The sequence below is a fragment of the Neopelma chrysocephalum genome, unplaced genomic scaffold (genome assembly GCF_003984885.1).
Source record: "Neopelma chrysocephalum unplaced genomic scaffold, ASM398488v2 Primary Assembly neopelma1_72, whole genome shotgun sequence".
NCBI lineage: Eukaryota > Metazoa > Chordata > Aves > Passeriformes > Pipridae > Neopelma > Neopelma chrysocephalum.
Window position 1 is genome coordinate 8,892,291 of NW_020897732.1, and position 27,426 is coordinate 8,919,716.

Consider the following 27,426-nt stretch of genomic DNA (forward strand, 5'->3'; position numbering starts at 1 on the left):
ACCACGGTGCCAGAAACACTCCCACTGGGCTTCTCATCCCAGGTCACAGCACAGATTTTGTTTACTTTCAGTCTACATCATTCTCTGCAACAGGTGCATGTTTACACTGAAAGCATAAAGGGTCTGAGAGATGGGTCTATCTGTTCCCACTGAAGTCTTGGAAAGGCAATTATCTCTCTAAATTTCAGAAGAATACAGAACTAATTGCATATGACAACACCTTTCTGTGAAGCCACTGACCTCATTTTACGCAACCAACAGGAGAAACCTGGACTTGACCAGATGACAGCAGAAATGGAAACACTGCAGCACACAGAGCAGCAGAGAAGAGCACCTGCCTCTCCCATGCCACCAAATTCCAAAGTAATAAGGAAATTGTGGTTCCAACAAGACACAGAAATAACATGGAAGAAGAAATTTCTGTACTCTATTACCACAGAGCCAAGTATGGTGTGAGTGGTAATGTCTCCTTGAAAGCACTTGCTTAAGTGCTGTAAGAATACAGGTCCTAGTTCAGCAGCGCTTACTGAAATAGAAACTATATGTTATTTAAGAATAGAATGGATCTGGAATATGATCTGGAATATGATCTGGAATATGATCTGGAATATGTATGAATAGTTGTTACTATTCATACACTTTATGTCAGAATCTATAGCTCTTGTTCTTGCACAAAAGCAATGCAGAAATATATGACATAAGTCCAGAAAAAATGTGAAATGGGTTTTCAGTGTCTTTTGGCTGGTATGAAAGATAACACTACCTGCTGAGGATTTATCACTAGCATCAGAAAGAAAGGAAGAGTTTGGTTTACATTTCCACCTTCTGTGTTGGTCATTTTCTGTCACATTTTGTGGGCTGATGCCCTGCTAGAACCAGCAGTAACCAGCATTTATGGAAAGGCTTTCTTCTATGTTTGCGTGACAAGGTGCTGAATCAATAGGAAGAAGAGGCACCTTCTTTCAAGAGGTTTACAAGCAAAGAAAGGGGGGAAAAGCCCCTAGAGGAAGGCTCCCCAAATCAGCCCAATCCACTCATCTTCCAATAGCCTGTTCTATCAAAACAGTTAATTTAGGGTCTTATCACTCAGCATATAAAACAGCTCATGGATCTGAGATAAAACCCAGGTGGACTGGCTGCTGTCATCTCATGATTATTACTTACTTGAAAATACAGGAATAAAACGTGCTTTGCATCCATTTTCTAAAAGGCTCCATAGAGCCACCTGGCCCTTCATGCAGGTTAGTGTTATTTACATTAAAGAATTACCCAGAAAACTCACAAAACCCCCCATAAAACTTAGAGCTCATAAGGGAACAGCTACAGGGCAGGGTGGAAGTGTAAACTGTGTTATAAAGCATTTTGCAAGGCTTAATACAAAATTTCTAAAGTTTGGTGCCTTTCTTCTTTTTCAGGAATCACATATTTCATCCAAAAATTCATCCCAGCACCCCCAAATAAAAATGAACCCTCTAAATAGTCATCGGAAATAAAACTCTACAACAGTTTGCTAAAATCTGAAAATAGCAAGAATATATTTCAATGTAATTAATCACAAAGCACTCAGGAGTTACCTGGGCAAAAGGTAGCTTTTTATTCCATAACAATAAAGTATATCTCCAAATAATAGAGCCCCTCAGGATTCCTAGCAGACCCAAGTTGTCTTTGTAATCTATCTCCTTTTTTACTCCATAGTAAGACAGTAAAAATACAGCACAAGTGGTTGGTGAAACAGGAGCTGCCAGATCCATTAAAAGGGTTTCCCACAAAGAGTCTCTAAAAAGACATTAGCTGGAAGTCGATTATACAGCCTATTTTCCTACCTGTGCTATGAGCAGACAAATCCCCAAATGCACATATGAATGTCAAACCAATTGAATAATCCCAAACATTTGACATAATTACCTACTCCACCTTTCAAAATGATCCTGGCACCCTTAAGCAGTAACTCATGCTGTGATGCAGAATATGCAGGTAGAAGATGCTTTGCCATTTGGCTTTTGATATCTGTGATATTTAACCAGTCTCCGAACTGACAAATTAAGAGGGAAAAGAGAATAAAATAGAATGCAGGAAGGCTCATGCTATGCATTGGCAAAGAGATCACGTTTTTGGTACCCTGTTATCTAACAATGGCATGAAAGGGTGGAGAAAACAAGCTCAGGAGGAAAATAACAAGCAAACATCAGCCAGAGGTTGTGTTTCTTTCTACTTACATGGACATACTGTGTATGTAAAGGGTACAGGAAAGGATGACCTAAGTCACTGCCACACTGTCACAAGGATTTTTCTATTGGTCAGTCACCAACAAGCAATTATGGTGTAAACTTTACAGGGCAACTATGTCATTCATACAAATCTTCCAGCAGAGAAAAGGATAATTACCTGACTAAAAATACCTCACTGCCATAATTTGTTACAGTATTCTCTGGAGAATTAAAGCACGTCGCTGTATCTGTTCGTAGAATTTCTGTGTTGTTGAGGAAAGTCAATGTTAAAGACTAAATTTTCACTTAATGAGTCAACATCATTTGTCTTGATCAAAGTTTTTTATAATACCATCAGTTTGTTTGAACCCTTCTCTTCTGTTGAGAAGAAATCCTTTTGCCTTATGTGTTGAACCAGCCCTGCAAAGGGATGAAAAACCCATTCCTGTCACTGACCACCAACTTCTGGGTAATGTTTTGCTCAATTTCTGTACTTCATTCTCCAATGAATTTGTGATTTAGAGCATAAGGGATTACTTTGGCTGAGGCATAGTTAGGTAATGGTCTTTTCATTTTTTCTATCAGGGGACACAGACTGGTCAGCAGCATTCTCCCCAGCCCAATTATTTTTGCAAAGTATTATCACTATTTATTGCTAATAGGTGCTCCATAGTAACCAGCTTGGAATTAGATTCTCTCAAAAACCTCATGATATCTATTCCTTTTGTGTCACTGTAATAAAAAAAAAAATCCACCAAAATCCATACTGGTATTCTGTACCCTACACTTAGTGAAGCTTGATTGCTTGCAAGAACTAAACAAATCAATAAAGTCATATAATTTGAGGTCTCTTACACATTCTCACCTTCTAAATTCATTGTGATACTCACCTATTTTGCTTTCCTCTGAGACAGCATATTCTCTTTTGTCCCTACATTGAATTATCCCTCTATACTTTATCACTTCCCGGTAATGTACCTCTAACACAGTCTCATGCTGTGTGTCAACCTGCTTGTACAGCCCTCCAAGAAACACTGCCCATTTCTCTTCATCCTCTAATAAATTAGAAAACCATAATGAAATGCTATCAACGAGCATTTCCTGAGCATCAGTTCAGCTGGCAGCCAATAACCCACAGCTGTCATCAAACACCTGATTTGGGATGCTCTTACCCACTGCACCACATCCAGCTGATCAGCCACATGTGTAATATGCCCACAATCACAGAAAGTGCACACTGAGAGTGCTGTGCCACTCCAGGACAGTCTGGGGAGCTCAGGAAAGGGCAGAAAGGGGGGAAAATAGGTTTGAGCAAGAAAGGTGATAAGAACAAGGGGTCTCTGGATCAATCAACATACAGAGCATTTGGCAACTGGTTGCCTCTGCTATAACCGTCTCTGTATTCCAGAGGAACTAACGTAAGTTAATGTCTGGGAAAAGGGAGGTAGATATATACCTGGGGAATACATGTTTTAGACTTGTTATGGGAAGAAACCATTTTTCTTGGAAAGAAGAGGGGAGGATCTTGACCCAGCAGGGTAACTCTGCCCGGAGGAAATGACAGAGCCAACATTAAGCTGTCAGTGTCTCAGAAAGGCATAATCGGGCCACACCTCATCTCAGTCAAACCACTGTGAATAAGGAACTGCTCCACTCATACCCAGGAAAGCAAGGATTGTCGATTGAGTGTGCCCAGAACCAGGAAGAAATTTTAGCAATTATTTGGAAGAAGGACATTAAATGCTACGTACAAGGGATGGAGAGTGGAAGAACACATGAGGCAGTGGATCATCAGGAAGAGTGTTTGCATGGCTCTGTTTTTCAAATCTTTTAACAATTTAATCTCTAAGACTGAAAACTGAATCATGGCAATATGAGCCCGAAGGAGACTCTCTCTATAAGCTTGTCCTTGGTGCTTAGAGGACAACCAGAACAGCTTTCCAGTCATGCAGTGCTGTGAATGCCCTGCTACCCACACTAGAGAAGCTTCCTCAGAGAGGTAACAATCTCATATCAAGGTCACATCAGGAAGGGACAGCACATTCATAGCACGAGGACTTGCATTTTAGATGCATTTGTAACTCAAGCTCAAGCTGATTGCGATGGGGTCACGTGCCGCAGGCAACACGCACGGTTAATATGTAAATCTGTCCCGCAAACATACAGAGGGTGTTCTGGGATTAGAAGCTGATTTTCCAGGCACCAAACCAAAGGTCTCTGAAATAGCAAAGCCAAGGAGTTATTCCTTTGCAAATAATGTCATCTCAAGTTTGCACAACAACCATAAATAAAGTGTGATGGCAACACCTATCACAGTAATAGATGAGCTGCCGTGTTGTAAGATAATGCTGTTAATTCACCTTCCACAAACTGATTATCTATCTCGGTTGTTTTGTGATAATAATTCTTTATTAAAAGATTAGTTTCCAAATTACACTTTTGAGAGCCTTATAATGCTGACAGTGCCGAAAGGGAATTTCAAGGCCGGCTTTAGGATTTATGACTTTGTGACGCAGAGGAGTAGAGTGGATGTTCTTTTTGTTACAAATGCAGCTCCAGAACCCACTTAGGCCACAGGTATTAACATACAGCTCGTGTGCCAGCTCTCACCCCTAGGAGAGCGTTAATCCAATCTGCCAACTGCTGCTGCACTCTAATACAGCTCTGCCCTGCCAAGCAATTACAAAAGCCTCCTTTTGCTCCCGAGCCACCTGTCCCTCACAGCGCTTCACTGGCACCAGCAAGCCCTTGCAGTCACTGGCTTAAAGGACAACTGTTCCATTTTTAACTGGTAAATAAAATGGCAGTTGCAAAGCACTCAGTAGGATTTTCGGACCAGCCTTTGTGTACTTGTTGATGTTCAGGTTATTGGGAAGTAGCTGCAAAGAAGTTATTAAGAATTAAAAATTAGGGTTATGAATAATGAGCTCGTTCTGTTGTTGATCTTGTTTTAAACTTTTATCAATATTAACATCATATATATAAATTCCATGGTTCCCTTCCCACCCTCTGTTCAGAAACTTGGAAATGACTTCATATATAGTTAATGTTGTGATTCTAACATATACTAAAAAATATATCCAAGAAAAATGAAAAAGATGAAAAAAAACCCACTATTATGTAATAAGAGTACAAAAGTAGCCTAGGGTCAAATAAAAGTTTTAAAGCAGAGAGCATTTATCCCGAACCCAGGAAACAGAACACTTTCAGATCCATACACAGAAGAACATACAATCATGATTCTCTTGTAATATCTGGGGTCATAATAATAGCTGTATTAGGTCAGACCCAAAGTCCATCCTGTTCACTATCCTGGCTCAGTAGCCCAAAGCCAATTTAGAAAGAAGACTAGAATTATATGATTTATAGTCATCCTTCCCCAAAATACCTTCCCAGGCTCTCGAACTTTGCAACTTGGAGTCCCTCTCTTTGCTGCTGTCTACCTTGAGGGATGTCCCTGCCATTGACCTCTCCAGTCATTCTTTACAAGCATTTACCCTTTTTGCACCTACAATCTCATGCAGCAACTCCCTTTTCCCAGACAATGGTGCCAAAATCCTGTTTGGGTATGATTCCTCTGAGCAGCCTTTGGTGTCTATTTTAGCCTTAGATTTACACCCTGGATCACACTGTTTATAGAGGCAACCCAGGGTAGCTGATAGAAATGACGAGTTTACAGGGTTCACATTCACTTGACTGACTCTCACCTTCATTGCCTTTGGAGTTACAAGTCTGAAGGCTGAAGGCCAGCATGAGAAATCAATGTTTAATACTCCTTTTAATGAAACTTTAGATAATGCCTTCTTTCAATGAAACATTTCTTGAGCTGAGCAGAATGACTGTGAAAGATTCTAAAAGCCTATTTTTTTGTGAAGTTTACAATGCAAATTGTACAGCTTTGTAGCAATTATGTGAGAACCAAGCCATGAAAATGGGCTGAATGCTTAGTATATCTAATTAATTTATTCACTTTTAAATAATTCACTTTAGCGTCAGAAATTAGAAACTGTGGAACCACAACATATGTCCTTTCTATTTAAAAAAATTATAAAAATTGCTTTTTCTACTATAGCAGCTGAGAATGTGAATTCTACAAAGAAGTTAGCACTGTCATTGAAATCTTTCATGGTCTTAGGCTCAGAGCACTCTTAGAAGACTCAAAGAAAGGAATCCGAAAGAAGAAAGATGAGACCATCAGAGAGCACTAGAGAGCAACAGTTTAAAAGCACTGAAGTGGATGTGAAAAAAATAAAAGTGTTCAGATACATGTCAGGGACCTTGGCCCAAAATCCTCTCTCCGTTCAGTGAAAGATTAATTTTCCAGTTCCATATGAGATCAGAAGACTCAGAGCTGTATATCAATGTACACATGGATCTAACTCACTGGAGGAGGCAATTCTCTTTTCTGACATAAGGCAAATAAACTGAAATCACTATGAAAACAGCAGGACAGTTTGTGTGTTATCGTTGTGATACTGTGGGCAACTTTCAAGGGGTAAATGGGCTGTGGTGATGATGAGCATCTCTTCAGAAAGCCATCAACAGCATCACTGTGTGGGGACTCTTCTGCTCTTGCACATAAAAATATGAGGACTCATGCATTTAAAGACATGACTAAAGCCCTATGATGCACTCCCCTTTTCAAGAAAGAGCTTCTTTTGAACAGAGAATAAAAGAAAAAAGAATAGAAGGTTCCATTTTCAAATCTAGGTCATTAGCTGCCCAAGGAGAAACCTTAATTACTGGTTTTAACATGGCACTGGTAAAAACAGAGTTCTGCAGGCAGTCAGAGAGATAAAAGGCACTTGTTCAGGGTAAACACAGAGCCACATACTCCTTGGATTTAGGCATGTAACTCCTAAAGAGAACATTTGCGTTTGAAGATTTGCATTTCTGAGTACAGGAATTTCATTGGGGTGCTCTGCATAGCAGGAGCTGTTTTTCCAGAAGAGGGCACTAAATATATTTTTTTTACTATTTCAGTTATTAAAAATTAAAAAAAAATAAAAGAGACTGGAAATCAGAAGAATTAGGTTATAAACTCCTGCAGGCCACTTCCTATGTTTCCACATAGACACCAGAATTAAATTGTTTCTGATTTTGCTTTCTAAAAGCTTTTAAATCCCTGTTGTTTTCCCATTTTGCATCCTATTTTTAATATAGTTCTTTCCTTAACATTGTAAAATAACTACCTGTACTTATCACAGTCCAGCACAAAACAGGATTTTTATTGTCCCTAAAAAGTTGGGAAACAAAATTATGCTAAAAAGCTAGAACTCACCTCTAATGTAATTCTGAAGCCTCTCTATGTTGCAAGGAATTGAATTCTTTGTAAAGTTCTAATTTTTTTTTTCATTAATTTTCATTCCACTATTTATTTCATTCCTCTTAAAGCAAAGAAAGTTCCCCCAGGTTTCACTAAGACAGATTCCCATAAGAGTGCAAGAAAGAAAACTGCAATTATTTTACTGCTAAAAATACTAACTCTGTAAAAGTATCTTACCTATGCTTTACTAAAAAACAAATTGCAGTTTATTTTTAAGGCATTTTGTGAATCTTATTAGCACATTAATCTCTACCAGTTAGCTCATCTATACACTCAGAAAAGGAAGCAGAATGAGAAATATAACCTTTTGTAAGCTAAGAAAAATTGGTTATTTTTGTATCATAATGTTTTGCCTTGAGTCTTTTTTATTTTCTCTTCTCTATTTGATGAAAATCTCATTTACCAAAGAAAATATTTATGGAGGAAGACTGCTGATAGCTGATACCGATACATAATATACCTATGTACTCTTGCATGACAGGCTAATTATTTCTGAGCTTTGATGCTACTCTAGTCTTCCCTGAAACTGTGGATTTGCTTTTCAGTTTACTGATGTGTATCTGTGCCTGTGAATAAATGTAGGATACAGATTATTGGCCTTCACTACATAAGCAAGGCTGTCCAACTTGGTTTGAAATAATAATTTTGCACTCAGTCATGTCTGAGCAATTTCTATGGAAGTCCCCCAGCTCAAAACAGGAGACTTCTAGTTTATTCCTAACTCTATTTATCTGCATTATTAGATGAACAGCAGGAGTTAATCCACTGTTTTTAACAGAAAGCAGTTAAAGCTCAGAGGTGGCACAGCAGCTGAAGTCAGCAGACTCAGGTTTTAATGCTCTGCATTTTATGCAGTTAGTATTTTGTTGCAATAATGGCAGTAAACAACAGTCCCTGGAATGGAGACTTGATAAGAAATTGAGATTTGGTGCAGTTTTACCTAAACCATTGTTATAGAGGGAGCAGGAAACTGGAATATGGGGACAGAGGACTGCAGGAAGACTGGCTGTGCAGAGCTTTGCTTCCCAGCTTGGGCAAACCCATCACATTGTGTTTTATGAATGCACTCAGATCATCATTTCAGAAGATCATCCTGAAGATCATCTAGTTCCAACCTCCCTGCTTTGGGCAGGGACACCTTCTACTAGACCAGGTTCCTTCAATGTTGAGATGATCCCACTCCAAGAATACCTGCTGAGGATGAGGTGAGCACCCTTTCTTTGCATTTAAGGGTGCAAACACATTTTCCATGAATAATAGACACAAGCATCCTCCACCCAGACATTCCTCTTTGCTAACACTCATTGCTTTTTATGGAAAATAAAGAAAAAGTATGCAGACATGGGATATGTCTTTTAAGTCCACCTTTTTTTTTGCTGTTTCTACTGAGTTACAATGACAGACTCTCAATTTTAAATAAGAATCCCTTGCCCCATGGCCCAAGGAACTTAACTACTAAAATTTCCCTGCAGTTCATTTGTTTAAGCTCTTAATGTCCTCTAACTCTTTGTATAAGCTATTTTTTTTCTGTAATTAAAACAAGCTGTACCAAAGCAGAAGAATTGATGTTAAGAGCAAAGAACCATTCAGGCTACATAAAGAAACACAGTTTCTGCTAGAGCTTTGTTGGGATTTCAAATGAATCACAAAGGTCCTCCAAACCAAATAAAATAAAGAATAGGTCTGACTTGTTTTCTTCCCCTGTGTTAGTCCAAAATTGGTCCTGAAAGTTAGCAACAATGAAATTATTTTCTGTGGTTTCTCCTTCAAAAGAGATCTCTAGGATTAAACTCATCAGTAAATATTGCTCCGCTGGCCTGTACCTGTGTCCAAAAATTTCTGTTCTGAATAAAAAACGTGACAAAAACTGGACAGAGTCATGGCTGTTGAGCAGTAAGAACAAATATTCCCACCACTTGATAACGTTTACTCAATTAAAGTGTGTGTCCACCCTCCTGTAGCAAGAATTTGTAATTTTCTAGGCATGTGCAGCAGACAAAATTTGGCATCAAAAGGGCTCCACTGTCAGAGGCACGGCTGAGGACATCTGAGAAGACAGTGTTTGCACAACGCTGTAATAGAGTTTTGAAAACCCATAAATCCCTCTAGAGTTGTGTGGCAAACTTCCCTCCCTCTCTGCGCCACTGCAGATATCAAACATTAATTAGGCTGAAACAATTACTGATACCAACACACGACAGAGAAACTCAGCGTGTTGGTATGTCTGACAGAGATATTGCTACTTCTGCCTGCACTGAGATTCACAGGTAGGAAAACCTCCCAGCTGCTGAGATTTCATGTATTAGCAGCTTTGGTTTATTCAATGCGAGGTGACAGTGAAAAGCTGATGTCCTGGGTTAGATACACTCCCCCAGGTTGGACAGAAAAGCAAATGGAAGTGTATAAACGTTTTTGAATCAACCTTCTCCAGTGCCTTTGAAAATTCTGTTTTGTCTATCTTGCTGAAAATTGCAGATTAGGGAATTTCTGTATGGTGGGTTTGAGATTAGAAAAGATAGGCTGTCTTTCACAAAGGGTATTTTAAATAGATCATATTCATAATTAAAAAATCCCACCACAATCTCCTTTTAAAATAAATTATTGCCTCTAAATGTTGTCAAACAATAGCTGCTGCTTAGGTTTCAAATCCAAAGTAAACTCTCACTCACAAAATTAACCTTCTCTATGTTCTTATCACTTTCTTGTTAATACAACACTTCTGCACACACAAGCCTTAACTTCAGTTATGTAAATGTAGCTGGAGCACTGCTGTCCTACTACAAAGAGGATAAAAAGAACTTTATTTAACAAGGTTATTTACACTACTGATCTTGGCTGTTAAAATAATATGACTCCAAACAGGATCTGCAAGAATAAGGAGGAAAAAATGTGGTCCACATCTTCAGCCCTGGAGCCCCAGAATCATCTCGCCAAAAGCCCCTGCAGGCACGCTCATAAAAATGCTGCCATTTTCAGAAACTATGAGCATTTAATTGAAATATTAAAGATTAGCTGAATGGTATTAGTAATATTTATTCTATGGGAAGCAACTGAAGATGCTGCTTTCATGAAAAGACCCTAAATTTAGCAAATTATCAGATTTAATGAGTGGTTGGTCTGTGTGGTTGCACTAATTCATTAATAACTTGGCTTCTGCTCACTAAAAGTACTGAATGACTCTTCTGGTGAGTTGAGAAAAGAGAAGATACTTTGCTTGAAGATACACAAAAGCACAGATGTAATAACTGAAAAATATTTTAACTAATATAAACTGCACATTGTTAAGACTGATTTATTTTCTTCTTTTTATTTAGGAAGTGATTTATCCTAATACATTATTTATCCTGATAACAGTACCTATTTCTCACAAGTATACAAAGTTGCAGTGCTTTAGGCTTGAAAATGTTGGAAAAATAGTTTTAGCCACCAGCTAATAACAGTGAACACTGCCCTTTTATTGTGCAGCTTTCCAGTAGAGGAGTCCTTCTGGTTTAGGAGCAAAAAGGATTCAAAACTGCATTCATATTGAAAAAAGGATATGAAAAACCATAAACATAAACTTTTTCCTTCAAAATGCCCCACTCATAAACTACTGATTTACAGCAAATGCCAAAAATTAAGCAATCACTAAACCAGGTAGCATTATTTATGGTTCTAATATTCTATCTGTGCTCACTTTATCATGGAATCACTATAATTTTCACTGTTTCTGAAAACAACATTGGGTGGGAATGAAAAAAGTAAATTTGAAATATATTTATTGCCACAGAAAGAAAACAGATTTATATAAACCTATTTCTAGCTGTGGTAAATCCATTTCAATTAAGTAATAAATATCATGGCTACAATATGAGCAGTATTACTGATGATAGTTATGACAGTGTCTAATTTTTGGAGGCATACTTATCATAATAATGGTTATCACCTAGCTCAAAAGGATGTTGTGAGGATTCATTAATATTTATACCCATTAATGTTTTGGAAATAACAAGTGTTATATTATTTTAATTTTTACACAGCTAATTAAAGCAGTATGACGTTGTAATTGAACCATAAGCACTAAACCTGTTCATTCCACATGACAACCAGTGGAATAGGTTGTCATTGAAGGAATTGAAGGACATTGAAGAAATAGTAAGAAATAGCGGCAAAACCAATAGTAATATATTGCTTTCTGTAAATAATGCTTTTTTACTTCATTCACACTCTAAATACAAAGTCTATGGTTTGGCCTTGGTCTTTTTGAAGTGTCTTTGGTCCCACCACTCCTGTTAGAGACATGGCAAGAGTCAGGGAGAACAGAAATACTGAACTCACCACATGAACTACTCTAAAAAATAATAGTTGTGTCTGCAGTTCTAATTACAACAAACATTAATTCTTTGCAGCCTTCAGCATCATAAAAAAGCATTTCTTTAACTGCAAAATAAGTAACAGCATCTGTTGAAAAATGTGAGCTGCAAAAAGTCTCTAAGCCCTAACTTTGTTCAGATACCTTTGCAGTTTGGTTCATACAAACCAGCCAGGATATCTGTGTGTAATTGCTCTTAAGTAGCACAAACATGGCAATGGACTGGTAAATTAGAGATGAAGAACAAATAGCTTTAAGAATAATCCTGGCCACTTCATTTCCTCTCTTGCAGGATGACAACACTTATTCATAATAAAGGCAATTAAATATTCCCTATTTAATGTCTCACTATGTCACTCAAGAGAATCACTTTTCTTCTCACCTATTTCCTCTATTTCTTTTATTTCATTACACAAACTCCACTCATAACTCTGCCACAGAAAGCCACACAAGGGGTTTTCTTACTCATCTTTACTCTTACTCTACCACAGTCCCTCACAGAAATGCTACTGGATTTAAGAGGTGTTTTGTCACTTGGCTATTTCAGAAATCCCTTTTGGAGACCACGGAGAACCACAGAGGTGATTCCAGCCCACAGACCTCCGTGTCTCCCTGGGAGGCATGCAGGGAGCACGGAGCTTTCCCAGCAACGCTGGTGGAGCCATGTGCTGGGCAAGAGACACCACCAGAGACAGCCTTGACCCTCTGCACCCTTTCTGCTGAGATGCCTCAGCCAACTCCCATTTGTCCGCGTGTTTTGGGGTGACTAAACCCTATATCAGAGCCCTGTGCGCTTGTTTTGGTGAAGGATGATTTGAAATCAAAGCTTCTCTTCAGATGTATTTATTCCCTGATGCTTTCCCCAAACTTCACCCTGTTGTTTCAGCCTCAGGTTGCACCTTGCTTTAGTGTAAAGAAATAAAAAACACTCAACGGAAAAACTGCAGGAGTATTTGAAGGCAAAGAAGCCTGGTGCCTTCCCTGTGACCTTTCCAGAAAAAGAACAAATCTTCTGTGTTCAAGGTTAGAAAAGCTCCCTATTAGCACAAGGCTTACCCAGAATATTGCTGCCTGAAAGATTAAACTTCTGTAAATATAAGCACTGCAAAAAAGCATTTACAATGAAACCTGACAGCCTGACTAGCCACAATGTACCCACGCCAGTCTCACAGCTGCCTGCCAAGCCTCCTGGGAGAAATATATTTTAAGGAACATGCTTTAATTCATTATCCTTTAAGATGATGAAGGGATACAGCGGGAAAACACATATTAGTTGCCTCAGTGGCTTTGCAAAATAGGTGTCTGCCAGTTCAGTGCCGTGTTATTCCAGTGTGGGTGTCAGTGCTGTTACCCAGACCAACACTGAGCAGAGATGCTTCTGTGCAAATAAACAGAAGAACTATAGGAGGAACTACTATTGGCAGGAAATTACTTCGTAGCACTTTTCTTAAAAATATTCCACTTCAGTGGAGTGACACACTGTGCTCTTGCATTTTGATGTTTATTCCTATCTAGTATTAAAAATGGAGATTGAATCCATTTATTATGTCAGAATTCAGATAAATGATAATTCACATTATGCATATTAAGATATTATACACATATGTAAATGTACACACTGTACTGTGTACAAAAATGATGAACACATTTATATCCACAAACAATTAAAAGGCAGCACATCACACTTACAAATGGCAAAAAAAAATAAGAAACACTTTCTGACACCTATAAAATAAGTACACAATAATTACAAGACATTCCCTTTTTGAAATTGTAGAATTAATCTTTAAAGACATGCCCTTTGCCAGTACATCTCCTGAAATTTCCTTTTGACTTTGCAACAAGGACAACTGCCCACAGCTTTACTAATCAATTTCTTGTGTTGCAGAAAACAGCATAATTTGAATTTTGTCCAAGAATACAGTTTGAAATGCAGAAAATGTGAAAAGCTAACTAGGATGCAATTATTTGTAGCCACAGTCTGCATACCAAGTGAGAAGAAAGCTGAAGAAGTAATTTAACAGTTATTGCTACTTTAATACTCAAAGAGCCACCCATCACAGCTTAAGAATGCAATAATCAAGAATGAATCTAACTATCTTTTTATTAGTATGCTTCATCTTAAAAAAAAAACAACAAAAAAAACCACAAAAAAAAGTCAAACCAACAAACTTTGTTTTCTCCATAAACATGGGTCTTAGAGGAAAAAAAGAGGGGGTTTTGTTTTGTTTTATTTTGCTTCAGAGGACTATTTCAGGAACTCTTGCTATATATGAATATCTGAACAGTTTGCAATTTTCTCTTACACTGAGTCACATAAGTCACACCCTGAAATCTTCCCAAAGGTCATTTTTCAGCTTTACACCTTGGATTTTCCTCTCTGGAAGAAGATGTGGTGTGAGGAAAGGGGCACATGGCTGCGTGTTGCTGTGTTTTCTCCAGCCAGGCATCTCAAGGACCACAAACACACTTGCCTGTGCCTCAAACTCACAGATCTGCTAGCACTGACTAGCAGAGAGGAGGATGCAGGGGAAACACATCCAGTCAATCCCTTTCCATTCCCATCCCCATCACCCTCCTTCCACATTGCCTACATCAAGCACTCCTCTACAGGCTGGGCACAAAGTCAGAAAAGCCCCCGTAACTTCGTTTCTTGCAGATTTTCTGAGTGGGCAGTCCTTTCAGTGGATAAAGGTTGAGAATAAAAAGTGAATTCATCGTTGCCCTTTTTTAGACATGATTTTTTTGGTAATCTTATTATATTTTTTTGCCATTATAGACCTTTTCCTGTCATTCTCAGAGGAACTGAGGAAGCCCTTTCTCCTCAGGGCTCTTCCGACTTGCACAGTGCAGCCGAGCAGTGTCGGCACAGGGCTGCCAAAGCCAAAGGCCAATTTCCACTAAAAGAACTGAATTTTACAAAACATCTCCAGCTCACAAAGCGAGAGGCTTTTAGGGAAAGGCTCTGCTTGCTCAGTGGCCCTTAGACTGTCTTCCCCATGTTTAGAATTAACTTAACACTTCGCCATCCATCTCTGTCTAGAACTCTGATAAGCTTCAGGTAAGTGAAGTCACATCGGCTGTAATTTCCCGGGAAAAATCATTATGAATTATTCCTAAAGTTTCTGATACAGTTTTATTTTAACATTTTCTAACACCAGGCATGGTTCTCCTGACTTTTACAGTACTGAGTCAGGAATAACTCCAAAGATGATAGCAGAGAAATCAGATGAGCAACAGAGCCACAACATCTACTACCTAAAGGACTGACAAATTTCCTTTGGTTAGCAGCTAAAATTTTATTTATATTATGGAAAAAGAATTACAGTTTCTAGTGAATTAGTTATTTTCATTTTGAGGAATTGGTGCAATTCGAGATTATGGAAATGAAATGTATAGGGTTTATAGTTCACCCAAGTAGTACAGCATAGCTATCATTCAAATATTTCAGGCCTTATACCAGCAGAATTGAAAAAGAATATAAATATTATTCATGCAGAAGAATTTCTTCTCCCATGTTTGATTCTTTGGTCATCATTTAAAAATGACTCATTACACTTTTCACTTTTGAAGTTTGGTAGAAAATTCACTGTAATATAGAACTTAGTAGCAACCTAACGGTGATTTTTTATGAGTGATTTATACCTAAACCTCTGAAGGAAAGGATTTATAATGAAAGTGATAGCTCAACCCTAACTGCAGCACTGGGAATGGTGACACCATAATTAATGTATTATTTCAGTTGTGGGAGACACTGACAGTAGCTTTTTATTCTGGGGAAGAAATTTATAGAGCGACTGAAAAAGGCACCGTGGAAAAAAAAAATCACAGAAGAGGAAGAGAAATACTTGTAGCAAAGACATGTCCTTACAATCCCCCTCCCAAAGAGTATAAAATCCTGGCAATGACAGTGTTTCCTCTACGGTCTAATTTATACCTTTCTCCTCTACTAGATGGCAGTGTGACATGCTCTCAGAATTGCTAAGTGAGGGGGTTTCTTACTTTGTTTCATAGGAAGCAATTAATTTGAAATATCATCTTACTGGCATAAAAGTGGAAAAAAATGGTTTGCCACTGGCTGTGTATTTTGAAATCAAATCTAATTTACTTACTGGTTCAACATTAAAAGCAAAAAGTGCATATTCCCGGTCAGGTGATACTTCATATCGGATGGCCTTTAGGGAGACCTAGAAAATAAATAAAACATTGAAATAAATGTTTTTGTTTTCAAGCTAATGACACCTAGAATTAATTGTTATGACCATGTCTCTAAAAATTAAGGAATACTGCCAAATTAAGTGTTTTGGAAAATAAAATATCTTTTTTTCAAACACCAGAAATGTTATGTGGGCACCTATATACCCACATAAGAGAAAGACTAAATGCATTGTGACTCAGAGCACGCAGTTATCTCAAAAAATCAGAATTTTCTCTTACTGCAAAGTGGCTGGTGAGGTGGCAGCTGTAGGCAGTAGTTAGAAGAAAACTCTGATAAATGGAAATTTCTTAATTCCCTTTTGTTCTCTGTATCCACTGTCCGGTGTAGGCAATGACAAACAGTAAACAGCTTCTGGAGCAATCTAGAGACACCACTACCTCTCCCAATTAAGACAACACTGAGGAAAATTATTCCATTTTCCCCAGTTAAAAGTCTTTGGGATGCTGTGGTGATAAGATTTTCCAGGTGCACCCTGACCTGGGTTCTGCTAAAAGCAGTGCTGTAAGTCTTGCTAACAAGAAGAGATGCCAAAATATCTCAGACTTGTCAGGAGTCACCTTTTTCCTGCTCCACTTTTCAATTGTATAGTGAAGCCATTTCTCTTTGCCAGTGTGTTTCAATATAATACATTGCTGGCACAGATGGCACCAAGGTCAAAGAGAGGTGGCACTCACACATCACTCATCCACTCACTGCCTTTTAAACCTCACCCTCTCACCTAGCACATTAGATGTAAGTCCTTGAGAGATTCCCATAGAGCAAAATGGAAAGGGGAATTTGGGCTGCAGGGAAATGGGGAATTTGAGCTGCAGAGAAATGCAGAGCACCCTACTGGGAGAGTCCTCCCCAAGGCCAGTGATGCTGGATGTGGTGTGGGAGGAGCCCAGGGGATGGTCAAAGGTGGAGGGGACTGGTCATACCATCATAGAATGATTTGGGTTGGAAGGGACCTCTAAAGGTCATCTAGTCCAACTCTCCACAATGAGCAGGGACACCTTCCACTAGAACAGGTTGCTCAGAGCCCTGTCTAACCTGACATTGAATGTTTCCAGGGATGGGGAATCACCATCTCTCTGAGCAATCTAAGGGGCTGATGGCCCAGCATAGATCAGGATGGGGCAGGTACAGGGGAGTGTGAGAGCCAGCAGTGTCAGCATGAAGGGAGATTTTATATAATCTCCATGTTATACTAATAACATGTTATACTAATAATATGGAGAAAAGAAAACACGTGAGTGTAGCAAAAGTTTTCTGACCCAGGGCTGTGAAGGAAGAGTAAAAAGACAGCGTGGCTGGGTGAGGTGTAACAGCAGCTCTTGCACTGGGACTTCCTGGATTAATGTGGAGGTGATCTGAGAGGGCAGAGGAACAAGGGTAGAACAGGCAGTAGGGAAGCAATGGCATGAAAATGCAGGATTATCTTATAGCAGTGTGCTTTTCTCACAAAAATTAAAAAAAACCAAACAGTAGAATAAATGGAGGCAAAATAGAAGCAGTTTGACTCCAACAGACCTTGACATTAAAGGAAGCCAGCTCATGCCTTCACCCTTAGCAGAATTGTAAAGAAAGGTAAAAGAGGATTGCTTATGTGATGTAGCAAAGGCTGAAGGTTAAATGCAGCATTTGAAGTTTAAGGTTGGGTCCTGAAATAATAATTCAGTGATAAATTCTTTGTCTCATTAAAAATAATTAATACAATTAATGTAATAACTTCTGCCACAATGCTGGCTTCATCTACTACAGAAAACAATGCTACAAACCACTTTTATCACTATAAGTAGTACTCTGCCACCTACTAATATCTTTTAAGAATAATTTCTTATGGTTTCTCTCATATGCAACTCTACTTCCACTCCTCAACACTAGTCATAAACAACACTGAAATTACATTTCAACCATTAGGCAAGAAAAATCAGCAAATACACAAACTAAAGTACAAGTATTTGCATGGAGGAATGAGAGAATGACAACAACCGACAGCAAATTATATCAATTGTCTTCTATATTAAACATGCAAAGATGAGAATTATGCATCTTTCAATTATATATGATATGCAAGACTAGCTTCAAATATCTATATGATACTTTCCAGTAGTATGAGAGAAACTGAGCTTGCAGGATAATAATAAAAGCTGGAGTTCAATCTCACATTATCCATCACTGCATAACCCATAGTATTAACAGTCTATTCCTTCTCCTTGACAGTACAAGAAGTTGAAACCCAAGTCATTTTCTGCTTTACTGATTCAGCTGCAAGAGGACCATGAAATTCAGCTACTCATTACAGAAAATACTTACAATTTTTTTGTTTTCTATTAATATTGTTGAACTGTTAGTTTCGACATTCCTCAGAATCACTGTGCCATTCTGGTTTCTATAAATGAATTCAGTATCTGCAAGGAGGAAAACAAAAGAACATTAAGGAAATCTGAAATTGTTTGTTTGTGTGGAACCTAATTATGGACTTGAACCAAAAGTACTTCTGGGAACTACCTTCTGAAGAACACAGATCATTTTTTAAAACAACCATTAATAAAAGTAGCTTTCAGGACACTCATCATGGACAGGCTTTCAGGACACTCATGATTAGTGTTTGTCGTGTTTATTGTGGCACATTTTCTTGTAGTTGGATGCAAGAGAGTGACTCATCTTGAATGTACATCTACAGCTTGTTATATTGCTGGTGTAGAAAAGACAAGGTCAAAAAGCATTCCTTAGGCTTAAAGGTTTCCAAGATTCACAGTCTGTAGGAGTTTAATAAGCCTAGGAAGGGAAAGGCAAATCACCCTCTACAAAGTAGATTCTGGAACCTAATATTGTGCAGACATTCCAACTCTGACATTTGTTTTGCAAACTTTTACCAGAGGAGATGCATGTAAAGAAATCACCATTTTCACATAAAAAAAGACAAATCAGCTCATCTCTATTGCACTTTGGGACTACTCCAGCTCTCAGGACATCTGGACAAGGACAAGAATCCCTCTGGTAGCTGCTGCACAGTGGGAGGGCAGTGTCCAGCTCTCAAAGCTCTCAACATACTCGACAGAAGGGCTGGGATAGGCATATGAAAGGAACTCCAAAGGAGGGTTAGGTAGCAGGTCAAAGGTTCAGGATGAAAAACATTACAAGAACAAAGGGATGTGCTAAACTGAAGCTCAAGTTTGATCAGTGCTTACATGCACTGCCCCACAGATAAAACAATAAGTTCCAAGCACGCTGCCACTAAAAGAGTCAGCAGCTTTTCTGGGCACAGGACTGGGGTTATGGCTTTTTTGCAACCTGGCTAAATTGAGACTGAGAACTGATGGATCCTACTAAACTTCTGCTTCTGGTTTCAGTTAGGGAAACAATTCCTCATTGCCTACCTTCACTGTGGCTACCCCAGAGAGACTACCATGGTGCATCCCACCAATGTCAGGAACATTATCCATTGGTTGTCCTGGGATGAGTCAAAGAGGAGCTTAAATCCTCCAGGATTTGTACAAGCACAGATCCAGTTCAATGTAACCTCAGAGGTGTGCACTGCCCAGCTTGGGGTAACCTGCTAAAGACAACACTGGGTCTAGAGACTTTCAAAACTTTGGTGTACAGACTTAGCACACTTCTTATTCAGCTTTCAGTCTTTTGTTTCCAAGCTGGTGATGACAATCCTCATCACAGTCATTACTTTATGAAATGCTCTGAAAGTGCAGACAAAAAGCTTCTACGCTCTACTTATTGCTATCAATAAAAAATCTCCTCCTCCATATTACAGATTTACATTTAAGTTGAGGAAGAAAAAAAACTGCTCAGAGATTGGGATGAATCACAACCTGTGAGGCCAAATGGTTGCTGCAATACTGATGATTCTCTCCAAACCACAAAATTTTAAAGACTTTATGATTCTCAGTGTCCAAATCAGAGCAACCTCCCTTCAGACTCATAGGCAAAGTTCTCAAAGCATCTCTTTTTTTTAAATTATGGAACAAATTTTATCAGCACCTTTGTCCCTGAATAAAAATGATGGATCTGAATTAGATTAAGACTTGCATTTGTCTTTAAAATATTCCTTCATACAATTTATGACTGAACGAACTAAGATTCTTAAACCTGGGAACGAACTGATTGAACAAAACTGGGACAGAAGTCAAAAAAATCATAAGCAGTATGGAGAAGATAAATAATGGATGCTCATTCCCTGCCTTTTCCAAAATAAATACTGGGAAGCACTAGAGAAATTCACCTGCTTTTTAGAATCTTCCCTAAACATTTGCCCTTGTCCCAGGCCATATACCAGAGGAGACAATCTCTGGGGTCTGATCCAGCACCAACTTATTTACAACTCTAACTTCCAGTTTCTGTGTCCAGATCCTGAAGAAATGTCTTTTTGCCAACAATTTAGGAAGTAACACAAGAAAAAGTATTATTGCTTCCTACACAACTTGTCTTTATATCTTGAGGCCATGAAGGCTGAGGAATCATTTTTTTATATGAGGAAAGTATACAATCCAAATTACTGTTTTCAGGTATTCCAGAAATAACAAGAAAAACTGAACTTGAGAGACAGAGTATTATCTAATTATCAGACATTTCGGAAAGGATTACTGCTTTAATAATCACCCTATGTCAACAACACAGAATGTTTTCCAATTACACACTACATGCTAGGCAGAAAAAGCATTTGGATAATTGTAAGCCTCTCAGGATATTGCCTAATTACAGGAAAAAAAAAGCAATGAAACTCATCTCAAAGTTCAGTACACAGGTAAAGTAGCTTATTAATCTAATGAGTCTGTGGACCTGTTTTTTGAGCATCACAGGAACTCAAGGAAGTTACATTACTGCTCATAATGGCATTGCTACTAAATTTTATTGTTCCCCATGCTCCAAAAAAACATAATGTTTTAATAAACTGTGCAACTTGAAGAAGATTACATAAAAGTTGCTCCATAGTTGGAAGTAGGAGACAACACACTTTCCCTTTATTTGTTAAAGTGTAACAAGTTTAAAATCAGGTGCTAATCTGCTGCATGCATATCTAGAATGTATAAGGAAGAATAAATGAAGCAGTGCCGATTTGTTAGGGCTGTAAATCTTGCTATTATATTCAATACAAGCCATCAACACAGCATCTGAATTAATGAACAGAAAATTGGTCTGCTTAAGAGAAGAACAAATTGATCTGCATTATATTCCAAGCAAAACACTGTGAGGTTTAGCTGGTCTTAGTCCTCAAAAAAATCAATGAATAATATTCCTGGACTTCTGTTTTGAAATGTGTGATTTGTTCCAGTGCAAAAGCATTTATTTAAATGGGACATACCTCAATCAAAGACAGAAAGCAATGCAGCAGCTTCTGTCTGTAATGAATTCTGTCCAGTGAGCTGATGAGAATTTGCAGCCTGATTTATAGTTGTCACCACAGCTGATAAAGGTCATCACTGCATCTCATTTTTTATATCTGCCTTTCTTTGGGGCTGGTGTTCAGTATAAATGATGCTGAAAATTATACCTTTCAGCCATAAAAGCATTTATTCCATTTCTTCAATCTTTCTTGGATTTCTTCCATCTCTTTTTTACCCAGAGAAGTTGCGGATGCCCCATCCCTGGAGGTGTTTGAGGCCAGACTGGATGGAACTCTGAGCAATCTGGTCTAGTGAAAGGAGTCCCTGCCCATGGGGTTGGAACTACGTGATCTTTAAGGTCCCTTCCAACCCAAAAAACTTAGTGACAAAATATGAGAAGTAATAAGAATTTAAATCCAGCCCTGAAAATAATATTTTTAATGAAATCAAAATTTTCTATCAATGGAATAACTGGTGAATTAAAAGCAGACAAAAAAGGTTATAAAATTCACATGAGCAAGTCAGAAGCAAGAGTTAGTGAAAGAGAGAAGGCAGGATCAAGAGTGTTAGGACCACTCCAGCCTTTTAGAGCCACAGACTTAGAGGAAAAGGCAACTTCTCAAGTCCTGTAGTTTCAGATAAAGAAACATGAAAGATAATTGAATGAGGTTCAGTCTGATGAAAGCCAGCATCGAGTGAATTATCATTCTCAATCCCTAAGATTAAGGTAGATTGGCGAATAAAGGAAGTTTTAAGTCCTGAAGTTGTTCTAAACCATTTCAGATAAATGAGCCTCCAGATACCAGCGTGACCAGCATGATTGGCAAACATATTATGCTGTGTCAAGAGAGCAGAAGGCAGCATGGCCTGTGGGATGAGCCTGCATCATTCCCCAGGGACCCAGGTCACATTGCACCAGGCCACATGAGCTGCTGGGATGGAGCTCTGCACTGGCCCAGGGAGTGTCATGTGGCCAGCAAGAGAGGACTGGCACCCTTCTGTCTTTCCTCATAAGAGGAAAGGTTGTTGTGGGATTTTCAACATCTGACCCAAAGCAGTCAGATCTTCAGGATCTTATCTTACATCTGAAGGATGAGGCTTGCAGATCCCCTGAAGCACTGCCCACTGAGTCCTGCAGCACTGCCCACCGAGTCCTGCAGCACTGCCCACCACAATGCACAGCAGCACTCCACACTTGGCCAGGCTGAGCCCACCTTCACTGAGGAGACAGCAGTGCCTGAACCACCAAGGGGTTTCTTGGAGTCCTCACAGACAGGTATCTATCAGATATACCTGGTTAGCACTCACCATCTGACAAGAAAACAGGCAGGGAGACTGCAATTTTAGTAGGACAGATGTTTCTTCAGACGGAATTGGTATTTTCAGACTGGCAACACTATGTACTACAAGTGTATTCATCTGGAAAAATACATGAGGATGAGGCAGTGGAATTAAAAAAAATATTCTGCTTGTTTAGCATTTCAGCAAGTTTCCTGAAGGGCCAGGTGAGTCCTTGCACAGTGGATAGAGACCAGAAGTGGGGAAAACCGTGGTTGTGTCCCTTTAGGTGGACTTGGCATGTCACAGCTCTCAACCAAGCACAGACACACACCAGAGCCAAAGAGAAGGGTCTGGATGGAGAAGGCAAACCCAGACTATCCAGAGACAATCTGCAGCACACAGGAAAAATCTGCAGTACACAGGAAAAACCCACTGGCTTGTAGTGATTATCCACATTTGCAGGATTGGGGGAGGCTGACACTTCCCACTGCAACAGAGTGTGTCTCTGTGGGAACAGCCCCACGACTGAACCAGGCACCCAGGCTGGCTGTGGCTCAGCAGCAGGGAGTGTTCACTGTGACTATCAGCATTTGCATTCACAAACCAGCCCACGTGCAGCAAAGCCAAACGTGAGAGAGCAGCCCATCAGCACCAGCATCCCCACAGCTCACGTGAGCATCTCCCAGAGAAAGTAAACTGGGGAGACTCAGGGTTTCCTGCAAAAAAGTGGCTTTCTGAGTGGCACATAAGGTGGAAACAGGACAAGCTGGGGTTAACAGGTTGCTGTGTGTGGGACCAAGACCTTAAAAACCCCCTAATACTGCCAGATGCAGCAGAAGCTTGGCCTTATCTTCAGAGACTGGTTTTGAGAGAGAGAAAGCTTGGACATAAAGGAAGCAGAGAGGTAAACAACAGAACACAGTAAATTCACAGAGGAAAGAGAAACTTTCAGAAAAACAATGCAGCAAACATTAACAAGGACCACCAAACAGGAGGAATAAGGTGCAGCATGATATGAGCAGGGAGGAGGATGGACACAGACAGGCTTACTGAAATACTTATTTTACTTTGCTTTCATGAAAGGGGAAATTGCATTTTATTTACTAGGTCTGCAGGATTATTGACTCACTTAGGACAGCGTCTGCCTAACTGGGGTCATGTAGAAGAGTGGACCTTGAGGACCTGCAGTCCCTGGGGCAGGTAGAGCCTCAGAAGAGCACTAAGAATAGACACTGAACAAATGCTAGGACCGTGCATGCTTGCTATCTGCTGCAAAACTTCACCACATAGATCAGAATGCAAAATAAAAGCACAATCAGTCCCCGATGGAAACCTATTCAGGTGTCCAGACAGATGCAATCACAAAATCAGGTGGAAATAAGACTGTTGTGATGATGCATTTAATGCCACGATCTGTTGTTCTTTCAAGACATGCTGCAGTGCATCTATTTCATATTTATAACATGTACCCACAAACAAGTGACTCTGAAATTCCCTCCCCAAGGCAGAAGCAAAGATTTTTTTGGTATGGAACTGCTTCCCAAAGAGAAAATGCAGGGAAAGCTTCCCATCCTCTCTTCCCTGGTGCTGCAGTAAGCTGGGATAACAGAGAAAGTGGGAGGCAAGTATCATGAACAGTGAAAAGCAACAAAACCCATTTCCATACTCATAGCTTTATCCCACTCTCAGTGAGAGCTGGTCCTTAGGGATGATCCCTGTAGACCTTGGCACTTGTAACTCATCACAATTCCCTGCCACCACCCTGCCTTTTGTCTCAATCCACCTGCACCCACCAGCAACTCCATTTTCTCCTGCCTTGCCACTCTGGCAGAAATAAGTAAGAATTTATTAGACTTTGTGATGCTGACACAAGGAGCAGCAGGGAACAGAGAACAGCTTGCCTTTAACAACATTGCTACAACCTTTAATTCCAGGAGACAATTGAAATCCCATTTTTAGCTTTTTGGCATTATGGGTCATTATCCTTTTATCGCTCCCAGGATTTTTTTTTGACATGTGAGGCTGAAAGAAAAACTTCTTTAAATGGGTGATTTACCATAATTTTGCTAAATGCTGTATAACACATTGCACTGGTATTTTAAGTAAGTGCAACCTGATAGAATGTGCTTTATTATGCAAGAAGTAGTTTTAATTGCTCATCATCTCAGTGCAGTTGCACTTGGTGCACTAATACAGTGTTTTTACAGTAGTACTAGTAAAATAAAACACAATTATAGCTCAGGAAAATTGCCATATCAACATGCATCTTCTAGCAGGCTTGTAAATTAACTTGTCAAAAGCTCAAAGAAGACTGAGTCTTGGGAAAACCTAAAACTGTAAAAAACAGTAAAGTCAGACTGTTTCTCTTTTTTAGCTAATCCCAAATCTTTCAAGATTCAAATTAAAAAAGAAAAGCTTATTCCATATCATTGAGAGAAGACTCAGCACCAAGCCTGAAATCCGGGCAGAGCACACCTTTGAAATTTCAGTCCCAAATTTGAAACCAGGTATAATTCTGCTGCTGCTTCATTTATGAGACAGAACTTCCCTTCAAAGAGCCCCAGTCTGGAAACTCTGCAGGCTCAGATACCGTCTCAGTGGCACAGGCTTGAAAAGCTGAAATCCATGTGAGAAACCGAGAACTTGTTTCAACTTCAAATAACTCCCTTCCCCGCTTCTGTCTGCTTTTATAACACATGGAGGGGGGAAAAGAAATACACTACAATTAGGAAAAGAAAAGAATGAGAAATTCTCTGATCTAAATCCATTTTTATTCCATCCAGGGCAAACCACCTTGATTACAGAAACCACTGCAAAATCCTAACAACAACAACAGTAAAACCGTACACCTTGTTGCTTGCTGCCCTCAGTTTCTCTATCTGAAAGGACTGACAGCAGCGGGGGTGCTTTGCAGCACACTGAGTTGACTTTGGTGTATTCCAGAGCTGAGAAATCTTCTTCAAAAATTCTCTGCCATCTTCTTCTCCTGTTCAGCTGGGCACATGCTATGTGCTTTTCAAACCCTAAATGTTATAGAAGGAATAGCGCAGATGACCCCTGGGTTACAGGACAGCTGGAGATAGCAGATTACACCCAGCCCTTTGATTCCCTGCCAGAAACATCTCACATTCGACACAGGCCAAAAGCAATTGGACCCCAAACAACCAATTTCCCAGAAAATGGTCCCTGATGTCTTTATCTATATCCCACTAATTTTCATGGTCTCATCATGCAACTGAAGAGAAAAACAAAGTGCAGACAACAGGTAGCATGAACTAGCTTATCCCAACTCCACAATGTGACCAATATGGGTGTGCAACCCCAAATACAGGGTGGCACAGATTTTACTGGGAATATAAAACCTCCAGGGCTTTTGCCACTGTAGTTGCTATCTCAGATGAGAGCCCAAGCTATCATTCCTGCTTGGTCATACCCACCTCGCCTGTTCCATGCAGGAACACTTGCTCCAAATGCTCCCTGGTTGTCACCCAGAGCAGTGCAGCATCAGTCAGTGACACCCACCCCCCGCCCCCCCATTCTCTGCCAAATGCACCAGGTCTTATCTGCATCATTTAGTTTGCTTCACACAGAGGAGTGCATAACCCAAAGCATTACACCTAAACATAATAATCCATTTGACACTGAGAATATAAGGAATCCACGGATAAATTTTCATTAAAATGTGACCCCACAGCTTGCTTTCTTATTTCCTCTGTGCATTCCCTTTCCTCCTTCTCTTTGCCCCTAAACAAATTACACTTGTTAGTGGTCATGATGGAGAGAAAGAAGATATAGAATGCTTTCTTTTTTTTCCTTCTCATTGTTATTATCGTGGGCAGAGTACTTAAATTGCAGTACAGACTGAAAGAGATCATTGTATATTAACAAGCAGATATGCTGTGTATACAGCTTCAGGTAAGGTTTTAATTACCTTTGCAGGCAATATTTCACAATCCCTTTTGTTACTCTGTCATTTCAGACGTGTCTGTCGAGGTATGACTGTGCTGAAGCATAATTGTGTGAGGAGTCTGTTGGAGCCATGGGCATCACCCTGACTTCAGGCTTTTGAAAATCAAGGCAGATAAACATGAAATCCAATACCTACACATTTTGGTTACCAGGGTGTGATTACTGGTTTTGGACTGGTCACAAGAGGGCACCATATTACAAAGCCACTGGAAACACTTTCAACGCTTGCAAAGAACTCTTAATAAATAATTGGAGACTACGCTGGACAGGGGACTGGTAAAGAATGGCTCCTGGAGGAGAACAGTCTTCCTGTACCTAACTGCAAGGGAACCATTACTGGAGGAACATTTTGCAATTATACATACGATCTTGTAATTTTTAATCCAGCTGATGAGGGAATGAAAAAATAGTGTCAGCTAAGTAGGGTGGTGAGACAATGGAACAGGTTACCCAGAGAAGCTGTGGATGCCCCATCCCTGGAAGTGTTCAAGGTCAGGTTGGATGGAGCTCTGAGCAACTAGGTTTAGTGGACTATCTTCCTGTTCATAGCAGAGGGGATGGAACTAGATGATCTTTCAGGTCCCGTCCAACCCAAATCATTCTGATTCTATGAAAAGTGAGTAGCTTTCCCTTAACATCTCTCATCACTTAGGTTTGCTTGCAGTGACTGGGCCAGTTTCTACAAGGAGTCCCATACCAAATGGCAAAAATAATTCCTGAATTCCTTAATTCCTTATTTTACTTCTTCC

At 39.5% G+C, this 27,426-nt stretch overlaps 1 protein-coding gene across 6 annotated transcripts in view; it reads right to left on the bottom strand.

Moving 5' to 3' along the window:
- The window catches only part of DPP6 (dipeptidyl peptidase like 6), a 547,706-nt gene that overhangs the window by 122,717 nt on the left and 397,563 nt on the right, over positions 1–27,426 (bottom strand). For all 6 annotated transcript variants that reach the window (XM_027686849.1, XM_027686850.1, XM_027686845.1 and 3 more), the window contains exons 4-5: positions 18,402–18,496; positions 15,997–16,071 (exon numbers count right to left, since the gene is read on the bottom strand). In XM_027686849.1, the coding sequence (XP_027542650.1) occupies positions 15,997–16,071; positions 18,402–18,496 (170 nt within the window). The remainder of the gene's footprint in view (positions 1–15,996; positions 16,072–18,401; positions 18,497–27,426) is intronic.